Source organism: Montipora capricornis, chromosome 2 (assembly GCF_036669925.1).
Source record: "Montipora capricornis isolate CH-2021 chromosome 2, ASM3666992v2, whole genome shotgun sequence".
Taxonomy (NCBI): domain Eukaryota; kingdom Metazoa; phylum Cnidaria; class Anthozoa; order Scleractinia; family Acroporidae; genus Montipora; species Montipora capricornis.
Window position 1 is genome coordinate 5,545,386 of NC_090884.1, and position 11,294 is coordinate 5,556,679.

Here is an 11,294-nt window from a genome sequence, read left to right on the forward strand (position 1 = left end):
GTTGCCGTTCGCGTCTCAGAAACGCGCGTGCTTAAGCTCCCTAATATTTATCACATACGGGGCAAAATTATTGAATGCTGATTGGCTGAGACCGAGACCATTTTTCCTTAATCAACGAGGGCACTTTTGGTAATCAAGAGGGCATGATTACATGACCCTAATTGGTTAACAGTTGCTTATCCAGTTCCATAGAATCTACTTCCAAATTAAACTACTTTTTGTCCACATACAGAATACAAGTTAAGTGCTATTTCTGTTGACAGCAAAGATTTATTGAATTGAACTTTAACCGAATAGGAGCGCGTTGATTGTCATTTGTCGCGGCATCGAACGGGCTTCCCTCAATGATTTTGCCCTTTATGTGATGAACATGTAATCGCAATGTGCCCTCGTGCAATTAGGGATTAATTTTACTTGTATTTTCAAATTTCCAAACTTTCCAATTCTTTGAAAACTTTGAAAAACACGTGAAATGAATCCTTAATTGCTCTCGTATCCATGCGATTACGTATACAAATCATTCTATCGTTTTTGCGACGTAAAATGTTGGCAACGTGTTCAAAAAGTCGATTGGCAAGAATGGGATAGCAGTTAGGATGGAGAGTGAATTTTGATTCCCCTTTCTCGTCTAAATTTCTAAAGTGTTAATTTACTCAATCGAAAGATCATGGTTGTCTGAGATAAAAACAATTTGAACAATTCAATGCCGATTTTCTTTAAAAAAATCTCGGAATTTTCACTTCCAGTGGGTTTCAAAACCGCGCTAGTAAGGAGACTGGGGATAGCAGAACTGACATCAAAACAAGAACGCAGGAAATTTAGGGTTAGAAATTTCGTTCTTTTGTCTAATATATTACTGCAACCAAATACAACTCAACACAGAAGCAGTTTCAGCAACTTCTGAATCTAAAAAAAAAGGAAAATTTTCATTCTGGTTTTGACGTCACAGTTCTACTATCCCCAGGCTCCGTACTAGCACGGTTTTGTACCCCACCGGAAGTGAAAATTCCGAGTTTTAAAAGGCTAAAGGAAAATCGGTATGGAATTTTTCCAATTGCGTTTTATCTCAGAAAACCATGTTTCCATTGAGTAAATTAAAAAAATGTGTCAAATACACTTTAGACATTTGCACTCGGAACAGATATTTTTACATATTAAATCTTCGTGGCGTCACCGTTTAAAAAATACCTCGCTTAACGAGTTCGGGTCTTAATGGAAGGGAAGGAAATCAAGACATCGTTGTAAAATGGCGCTGATTTTAATTAAATTTTCTTTCATTTTGTCGGCGGCAAAGTGTCTCTCTTTTTCTACCAATTTAAAATCTCTATTTTTTCACAATTCTCGACAAATATTTAAGCTGAGGAACCTAAATTTTCTAAAACTGCTGGAAACTTTTCCATCAGGATAGTCATTAGTCGATCTATGTAGTTTTTTTAACGAACGATTCTCACCTTTAAGATCTGAAAAGAAGAAAAAGAAAGAGTTAGAAGTCACCTACCTAAGAGATTCTAAAAAAAGAGCAGACACTTTAGGCGTTGATTTGGGACAACTTCCGGGCGCAGTATTTTATGAGTTAACCGCCTCGTTCTTGGAGTTACTACTTCGAGCTTTAGATTCCAGCACGAGAACGAATACGAGTACGAGATTTTCTCATAGAACAACATTGAGCGCTCGCAAACCAGCGTCATTTTGGCGGGAAAAACGTGATACCGTCGTCATTTTAGTACGCGGTTTTGCAAAAATGTTGTCGTGTCAAAACAATTCAACAACACGGTAGCAGTTTTGGGTTTTTCGATCAGCAAAAAAGGTTCAGCTACCAGTAATAAGAATAACTGAGTAATCTACACTGCTAACAAAGAGTAAGATTAATCGTCTTAAGTATTTTCGCCAAAAATGGGCAGCCAAATCTCGTCCTCGTTCTCGTCCTCGTCCTAGAATCTAAAGGTCTCTACTACTTCGATCGGTGACTACCTAGCTTTTTTTATCATAGTCTTACCATATTTTCCTTTATGGTGTTTCACTACTTTAGTTTACCAATTTTTGTTCTGGTATTACAGTGGTATCGCCTTTTTGTAGCAACAGAAAAGCGAACATCTCACATCTGCGTTCGCCGGCGTCCCATTTCATCATCATGCATATTAATCAAACTCATCAAAGACTGATTTTTCCAAAATGCCATGAGATAGCCCCCCTTTACATAGAATTAGTTAGGAAGATTTGGAGAAGACCCAGGATAAAAAGAGAAAATGTATTTCATGTGGTAAATAAAGAATTGTCTTGACAAGGCTTGTGTAACTTGGCAGTTGATTAAACCCCTAGAGCGGTCTCCAATTCAATCACGACAGTAAAGCCCTGGCTAAACGAGGCAATAAATAGAGCTCGCGCATGTTTCCACCATGTTTCCCGCCACCCGAGGAAACACTATGAATTCACTCGGAAACATTTTGTTGCGCGCAACGATGTGTCCTCGTTTGGCAGCTTCAGGCAACATCGTTACCTATCAACGGCTGTTCGCTGCGAAGCCCGCGTAAAATTCAAAATGGCGTCCGACAGTGAACTTCCTAGTGTCAGTCAAGAAAACACCACTAAATGTATAAAAAACAAAAATTACGAAAGGAATTCGAAGGACGAGGAAGTGGAGGTATTCGTTAACGTATCAGGCAGTTTAATTCATGGACCGAGACAAGAAGGAACTCGCTTATTTGAAAATAGACGAGGAGAAGAGTATAAGCACAAGGGGAAGGGGCTACCGTATCAATTCATGAGAGAAGCTGTTCTGGAGAGGAAAAAAAAGTCTGGTCAAGGAACAAATGAGGTTTTGTTTACTTTTTGTTGCTTGTGCGTTGAGCCACCACAGAAACATTACGGGCAACATTGTTACCTCGTTTATCCAGGACCTAAATCCTCGATTGTTTCGCTTTTGCACTGTTACGCTTGGTGATTGGCTCAGTGTTTAAATCTCGCGCCACGTTTTCGACCAATGAGGTGAAAAAGCAACATAGGCGTTTTCCCGCGCTTGTTATATTTTTATTTGCTTTGTGATTGCCTGATCTGACTGTCTGCCTCTGATGTGATTGGGCAGAGTATTCGTATTCTCCTTGTTTTTTTGTCAATGATTTGTCTATGTTGCGCTCAGCTAAAAACCGCAGAATCAATCAACCACATTCACATTGTGTAACCGATTTCTGACAACAGTTCAACAGAACTAAAGCGAAGACATTCGCACTCACCGACAATTTCTTCTTTTAGCATCGTTATTTCTGACAACAATTCACCACGGGAGACTTTGCCTTTCTTATCCAAGATAGCTATTGCTTTATCTGTCAAAAATTAAATGAGGTTCACATTAACGATCGGATATTGCAAACAGACCTGACGGGATAAATTTTTGTTGACAAGAGAGGGATGAAGTATTAACAAAAAGCGTCTTCATTTTTTCGAGAATTTCTTGAAATTCTAGACCTAATTTTCAAATTGGTGGTGTTTAAACGTGAATAATACACTAGCACGGATTGGATCTAAATAACCTGAAGACTTTTTCTTATTTTATTTTTCAGGACTCGGTTGTTCAAAAGTGGATAGCGCTATCCAGCGGGTAAACACTAGCAAAATCAATTGAGTTATGCAATGGAGAGCGCTATCCACCCTTCGAACATCTGAGGCCGGGAGAGTAAAAGGTTAAGTCTGTTTACGAGCCAAGTGGCCCATCAGAGCCGGAGCTTATCCCCGTTCCTGTGGCATGAAGCGACTAGGAGTATTTTTTACTCCCCCCTGGATGGGATGCCAGTCCATCGCAGGGTTACCCGCAGCATTTCGCCGGTACCTATTTATACACCTGGGTGGCGAGAGGCACCGTGGGAGTAAAGTGTCTTGCCCAAGAACACAACACAATGTCCCCAGCCATGACCGGAACCCGGACCACTTGATACGGAGTCGAGCACACTAACCACGAGGCCACCGCGTCTCCCGCCGGGAGAGTAACTGAGGTAGTCAATAGGTGTTAATGGGTAATCGTTGAGGATTTTTCGAAATGTCCTACATTACGACAGAACGCTGAGCCGCTTTACGCAGTATCGACGGGTTTTTTTAAAAGCTCATTCGTAAACTATGTGGTTCTGAGACGGGAATAATATCCCACAGTTTTGAATCATTAAAGTAGCCTGGTGAGTTTTACTGTTATATTTTGCTTCAAGGAAATTTTAAATTCCTCTTTCTTTTTTATAACAATGGAGAACCTTTCAAAGAGATCGGCAAGTAGATCACTGGAGTTAAAAGTTTGCCATCCAAGGCAAGACCAATATTCATTCCGCTACGAAAAGCAAAACCGACGCGCACTCGCCACCTTTAACTACCCACCCCTTCCCCCTCCCCCTCCCCCTCCGAAACCAACCTACCGACCGCGCAATATCATGACAGTCTTGTACCAATAGCCAGGCGTGCCGTATGTGAAGCACCGTCATTTTTCCTCTTTAACCCAATATTCTTGTGTAAAAGCCATGTCGTAAGCGTCGTTGTTTCTTAATTCCTTGTTTAAATAATACTACCAGTAACCATGGACAAATATTAATTTTTTTCCTACCTAATGGTCTGTCCTGAAACGTAAAAATAAGGGTAGATATTCCTCGTCCGCCAGATTTTGTCTCCAATACAATGGGGCCAGATCCAATCCAAGGCTTTGTACAAACGACCAACTTGGCCGGACTGTGATATTCAAGTGTTGGCAGGAGATCGCATCCACTGACTCCTATAGAGGTGACATCCTCTTTTGATTTGCCTAGATTACATCCACGAATGGTGATTCTTGTTCCCCCGGAGGAGGGCCCGGATTTGGGAGAAATCCCCGTAATCTCGGGGTTGTTGCTCGAGGACAACACCTGGCCAAGAGTGGGAGCAAGGCGCGGCTTAAAAAGTGGAAATGGCTTTAACTTTGTAGAGCTTGTAGACGGAGAAGCTTCGGGAGATAATGCGGAGGTCGAACCCCCGGCTACCGCTTTCAGATTTCCGCTACTCTCTTCTTGTAAAGATGGTGTTAAATTAGAGGCGGTGTACAGATTTTCTATTGATCGCGAGCCTTTCAAAGAAATAGAGGCAGCCTCAATTGAAGCTCTTCTCTTTGAACGTTCTTTTGCAACACTTTTGAGTCCAAAGGATAGCAAATTGTTCCATTTTACCCCTTCGCTCGTAGAGGTTGCTTTCTTGAAGGAGAGAACCCAGCAGTCTATACACAGATCTCCATTCGCTTGAGCGTTTTTCGTTGTTAGCGGCATCCATCGCCTACGATGTGCGACAGATGGAATCTGCGCCAGGGGTAAAGTGACTGTGCCAAGAGAATCATCGCGGTCAGTCACTGTGAAGATCAGAGGTGCTGGCTTGGTGACTGTACTGGAAAGACAAGAAGGAAAGACAATAGAGGATTTTCATTAAGCATGACAACGGTAACATCGACGAATACGTCACTCCAAAATATAACTAAGCGCTATCGTAATTATCTCGCCATTATCCCAACTTGTTCACATTGCACAATACAGGCGAGCTATCCTGTAACTGGGTACATGTAGGAACGGTTGAAAAGTTAACCTAGAAAATGAGCGGGCCATTGTTGTATATTCACGTTGCCTCGAAAACCTGAAATTTGTTGCCTATAGGTTGTTGTTTTGAGGAACAGGGCAAGGAAATGCACTGAAATTCGTGCTGCACGTGCAACACGGTTATTTTCCCTTTTTGATCAATCTTATTCTTGCTTTGTGACGTTGTCGTTGCCTTAAAATGCCTCATAATATCATTGGTTACCAGAGAAAAAAATAATCGTGCCGCACCTGCAAAGCGTATTTTAGCGCATATATTGCACGACGTGAACGAGATCGAAAAATCGCGAAGGACTTACGATGGTGCAAAATTATATTTTGAGCTGACGTTTCGTCGAATTCTTTGGACTTGCGCACAAGGGCAACTGGAGGCGTACGAGGAGAAAAGGAAGAATTCGGACGTAAGGAGCAAACGAACAAAGAGAGCGAAAACCTTCCCGGAGTTCCCACTTACCGTTCCCTTCAAGGGAGCGAGGATGGTTTAGCAGTTATCAACCGTGCCTCCCACCTCTGTGACCCAGGTTCAACTCTGGCCACAGGTCGTATGTTTCAGGCGATCTCAATTTGACTCCCAGGGTTTTTCTCCAGGTACTCCGGTTTTACTCCCTCATCAAAATCGACTCTTAGTCAATTACATCAGGCTGCGGGCGAATACCCTCGATAGGGATAACCGGCTCTGGTATCCTTCCCTTTCATTGAATTAAATGAATAAAGTTGGTATGATAAGAGGTTTCGTGGAAAAGGAGCTACAATCCAGTCTCTGCTGAGCTTTAGATTAATGCAAGTGAATGGGGGAAATTAAGACCTTACATGACAATGGTGGGGAGGCTTTTGTATTAGTGAGCTGAGAAAAGAGACACAAAAACACTAAAAAGAAGAGCCAAGACCTACGCACACATAAAGGAGATCAGCCCCCAGAAACTAGAATCAAGTGTAGCTATGATCGTCACAGTTATGAACGCAATTTTTAGAAACTCCGAAGAGAAGCCTGAAATTTTCAAGACTTCAACGGGGTTTGGACCCGTGACCTCGCGATGCCGGTGCGACGCTCTTAACCAACTGAGCTACGAAGCCACTAATGTTGGAAGCTTGCCATTTGTGGGTTCAAATGTTTCCGAGATGAATGAACCAATGAACGAAATGATATATGAAATGAATCATATCAATATTGAACTGCGGATCATATGAAGTCAAGTGAAGCTATGATCCTCGCAGTTATGGACGTAATTTTTTGCAATCAAGCCAACTGCGTAAATTCACGCTGACAAATGGGGCGCTCACGCTCGAAACGTTGGTTCACAAATCTCTTTCACGTATAACCGGTGGTTGATTCAGTTGCCTTTGCCAGTTTGTAATAAGCCAGTAGAGGATGTTGGCTTTCCTTTCGTTCATGCTCACTCATATTTCCGTTTATTCGACAGTCAAATTGACATGACCTCTATCTGTCATGTGAATGAGAATCAGTCAGTTGCGACCCCGGAAATGGCGAACTTCCTACGACTTATATAAAGACGTGCTACTAGCAACGTTATCGAGTTGTGACGAGCAATAGCGTCAGTTACACAAATAATAAATTATAATAGAAATTTTGATGACCATTGCAACAACTTTTGCAGATAGAGTTGGTATTATAAGAGGTTTCGTGGAAAAGGAGCTGCAATACAGTCTCTGCTGAGCTTTAAATTAATGCAAGTGATTAATGCAAGTGATCGCCGGGTTAGTAAATTATGAATGGATTTCTCACTCGCTTTGCCTTTTTCGGGTACAAGACCATGTAAACATGTTGTCAAAACCCATAATCATCATCATTATCGTTTTCGTTTTCGTTTTCGTTTTCGTCATCGTCCATAATAGCTCCATCGTGAATGTATGGATTATTATTGTCTTATAAAGCCATGTTTTATGACTCACTTCATGCACTAACTGTGAGTTCGACTCTCATTAAAGGGAAATTATTGACGTAAATCAAGACAGCCTTGGAAAGCAAGGAAAACGAGTTGTGAAGGTATGATAAAAAGCAGTAGTGTTTCAAATAGGAATGCAATGTTTAATTAATCATCATTTTTCTCGTCTCTGTTTTCCGAATAATGAAGTCATACACCAGATGATACTTTTGGCATTGTGCTCATTTACGTACTGTTCAAATGATTGCACAGAATATTAGTTAGAACGTTTGATTGACAACTGTAATCACGTGTCTCTTTCTCTATCTCTTTTTTTGAAATCGCAAGTAGTGTCGCATCAGTTTAAGCAACAGACAAGTTATTTTTTTCATCCGTCGTAGTTTGCTGAAAAACAAAACCCAATTTTTTTTTTCTTTGTCCCGTCTTAAAAGAACGGAGGCGACAAGGTTAAAGATCTATGTGACTGGCCTTACGCACATTACGCAAGGGGTTGCATTTCAAACGATGTTTATTCACAAACAGGTTCTGACATACAAATCCCAGTTGTACGTGCTAAACTTCGGACTTCTTTAGTCTGAGCTCCTTGTTCTTAGAGACGTGTTTTTGAACTCCTTGTTCTGAGTTTGAGATAACAATCTTGTGACAAAATATACATGAACTAAATACGTGACCAAGTAATGTGAAAACTTGAAGCAACAAGTGAATTATCCGTAAAAGGTTTACAAAATGTTCCTGCAATATTGCTTACCGTTTTGGCGGCACAATAACCTACGGTTTACGTTCAAAAACCAGATTTCTACATAACGAAGCTCAAACATACCGAGAACTTGAAACAGAGTACCAAAAATGACGAGAAGCTACAATACAAAAGCGCGGCTCCTATACAGTTTTCCGCTGACAGCACAGGCTGCAGTCGCATATCTATTCCCTCTTTTGGTTGAAAAGAGGCGCATTGGTAATGAATATTTTTTCAATTTCGTTACGACAGAATGAGACCTCCTTCACAGAGATATGGTTCCGTCCGTTGTCCGTGTGCTGTAGTGTGTCAGTTGTTCTCCTCAGTTTGAGATCCGATTTGCCTGTCATTGTGGAAGCTTCATTCAACGATGTAAGTGTACCATGAACATAAGAGATTTACCAAGTTGGCTTCATAGCCTTCCTCCAGTAACGGCATCGTTGTGCTGTTAAAATACGGTCATTGTATTTCACATATGGTAAATGTCGGAGTTCCAGGAAACTTGAGCATGCGCTGATCAAATAAATGCCTGAAAATAGGATAACAAAAGTGAAGCCAGTATCAGTACCTCTGGATACGTCACCAGAGCGTCGTACCGTGACGATGCACCCGACATTTTGACACGAAGACAGCTTAACCGGCACTGCGGTCCCAAACTAGGTTTCATATTCCTGTCTCTCCTTCAAACAACAGTGAAAGGGAGAATTAATGGCCCCTAGACCATATTTGACAGTTTCCTTCCCTACGCACAGGTTTTTCCTCGTCTGACGTATGTATGGGTTATTGACCAAGCGTGAGGTCAAGATGACTGGATATTGCCAAGTTCTTTTTTTGCGTGTTTATGGACCGAGACGAAGTCGAGGTCCATAAACACGCAAAAAAAGAACGAGGCCAATATCCAGTCATCTTGACCGAACAATCTTGGTCAATAAAGGATTTATTATATGACTTAAAACACCAAAAAATGATCTTTGATCTTGCGGGACCAAGCGAGAAATCCCGAGCTGGCAGTATCGCTCCATCTTGCCCGCTCGGGTAGCCAATCAGAGCGCGCGATTTGGTTCATCTTGCCCGCTCACGGAGCTAGTCATATAATAAAGTAAGATATTGTCCAATATATATTACACAGTGCAGTCATCCCTAAGATTTTACTTTAGGACCTCGGGGATCACTGAGCCGCTGATTCTTGTGAGGTACATACATACATAATAGGATCTTTTAATATTTACAGGTTGGAATCTCAACAAAGCGGGCTTACGCACGTGACCTGTTTGCTCATCAAGAGTTGGGGATCTTCGAGAAATCAATCAAGGCCAAAGTTAACCCAAGTGGAGTTGTGATGGTCAAGTTAACTCCAATATGTGATTCCCCGGAAATAAGTGCGAAGAAAACGAGCAAAAAAAAGGAAGAAAAAGCAGAAGAATCGAAAAAGACTGAAAAAGCCAAGGGCGAAAAGACTATGGAGGAATCAAACAAGAAGAAAAAGAAGGGCAAAATGACTGAGAAAGAATCCGGTGAGAAATTTGAGAAGAAGGCTCAAGAAAAATCAAAGAAGCCGAAAAAAAAGAAAGGAGAAGAGACTAAAGAAGAGTCGCAGAAAAAGAAGAAAGAGAGAAAAAAGAGTGAAAAAGAGCCGAAAAAGTCGGAGAAGAAGGAGGGCGAAAAGGCCAAAGAAGAATCGAAGAAGTCGAAAAAAGAGAAGGGCGTAAAGGCCAAAAAGGAGTCGAAGAAAGAGAAAAATGAGGGTAAAGAAAACAAAGAAGAATTGGAGAAGAAGAGCGAAAAGGCCAAAGAGGAATCGAAAGAGAAAAATAAAAAGAAAGGCGAAGAAACTGTAGAAAAATCCGTGAAGAAAACGGTAAAAAAGGAGGGCGAAAAGACAGAAGAAGAATCGAAGAAGACCGCGAAAAGAAATAGCGAAGAGACTGATTCAGAAGAAAAACCCGGCAAGAAGAAAGTTGAAAAGACTGGGAAAGAACATAAAAATTTCTCCGAAAAAGTTAATGAAAGAGACGAACGAAAGCGTTGTCACTGTTGTGTAAGGCCAGTCGCTCGTAACTAGGATCGAACGTGCCTCACTTTGAGTTTTCGTCTTCTCGGACCTGGGGCCTGTTTCTCGAAAGTCCCGAAACTTTACGGGCCATTTTCGGGTGTCACAATTCCCTCTGTATCTCAAGAACGGAGAGGATTTAAGTCGTCAAACTTCACAGTCAGGTTGCTTTTTGTTGCCTTGAAAACATGTTAAAACATCGGCTTTCCAAAACAAGCGGTTGACAATTTCACAGATGGCTTTTCGGACCCGAAAAGTTTTCGGGACTTTCGAGAAACGGGCCCCTGACACTTAAACTGATTCGTGCTCTCTTTGTTTTGTTTTGTTTTTTGATGTTTTTTTTTCTTGCTCAATATTTGTAAGAGGATTGGCTAGGGACAAGAGTCCGTCGCCCAACAGTAAGATTTACCCAAATTGGCTTAGTCCCTACCAGCCTCAGAAAAGTGTCTATTTTTAATTAAACCTAAAACCAATCCACGAAACCGGCTAACGCCTCAAGCAACAAAAAAGTCATGTATGTAGGCAAAGGAATTAAGCAAGGTCTTGCAAGACAAAGATAATTAGCTTTCTAAACAGATTATGCTTCCATGCAGTGGAATTTTGGCTAACATTATTTTTGGATGAAACTCCGATCCTTTACGCAGTTACGCAGTCGGCTTCCTGGGAGAGTACTCTAAAGTAGGAACTTCCGACGTTAAATAACGTGTACCTTTACCTTTACCTATCTCGGCATTATCTCATAGAGCGTTGTGTAGGCCCTCTTTCAATGTTTAATGCTGCAAAACTTCCCCTTGAAAAAATTAAAAATCCTTTAATTTTGCATTGGAAGTCATTTCCTTATCCTTTAGCTCTTATAACGTGTTTAAAATATTAGAGAAGTTATTTCCTAATCATGAGAGAAATTAGTCTTACTTCATGAGAATCCTTTTCACATATATGGGTTATTGGCCAAGCGTGAGGTCAAGATAGCTGGATATTGGCCAAGTTCACGCAAAAAAAGAGCGAGGCCAATATCCAGC

General features: G+C 41.2%; 2 protein-coding genes across 2 annotated transcripts in view; both read left to right on the forward strand.

Annotated features, from left to right (window-relative positions):
- The window catches only part of LOC138038594 (alpha-N-acetylgalactosaminidase-like), a 20,793-nt gene extending 18,576 nt beyond the window's left edge, over positions 1-2,217 (forward strand). Inside the window, exon 14 of the mRNA XM_068884564.1 lies at positions 1-2,217. This exon is cut by the window's left edge and continues 654 nt beyond it. The gene's annotated coding sequence lies outside the window, so the exon portion shown is untranslated.
- A 4,983-nt stretch (positions 2,218-7,200) lies between these two features.
- LOC138038597 (nucleolar protein 58-like) lies at positions 7,201-10,944 on the forward strand. Its single transcript, XM_068884568.1, has 4 exons — positions 7,201-7,301; positions 7,533-7,590; positions 8,478-8,597; positions 9,457-10,944. Exons 1-4 carry the CDS (start codon positions 7,285-7,287, stop codon positions 10,285-10,287), a joined length of 1,026 nt encoding a protein of 341 aa, XP_068740669.1. The 5' UTR covers positions 7,201-7,284; the 3' UTR covers positions 10,288-10,944.
- Positions 10,945-11,294: the final 350 nt, after the last annotated feature.

What these genes read in the sequence shown, in the direction of transcription:
- LOC138038597 (XM_068884568.1), top strand. An exon ending in AAGGAAAACGAGTTGTGAAG is followed by an intron (nt 7,591 to 8,477) that starts GTATGATAAAAA and finishes TCGTTACGACAG; the next exon opens with AATGAGACCTCCTTCACAGA. An exon ending in TGGAAGCTTCATTCAACGAT is followed by an intron (nt 8,598 to 9,456) that starts GTAAGTGTACCA and finishes TAATATTTACAG; the next exon opens with GTTGGAATCTCAACAAAGCG.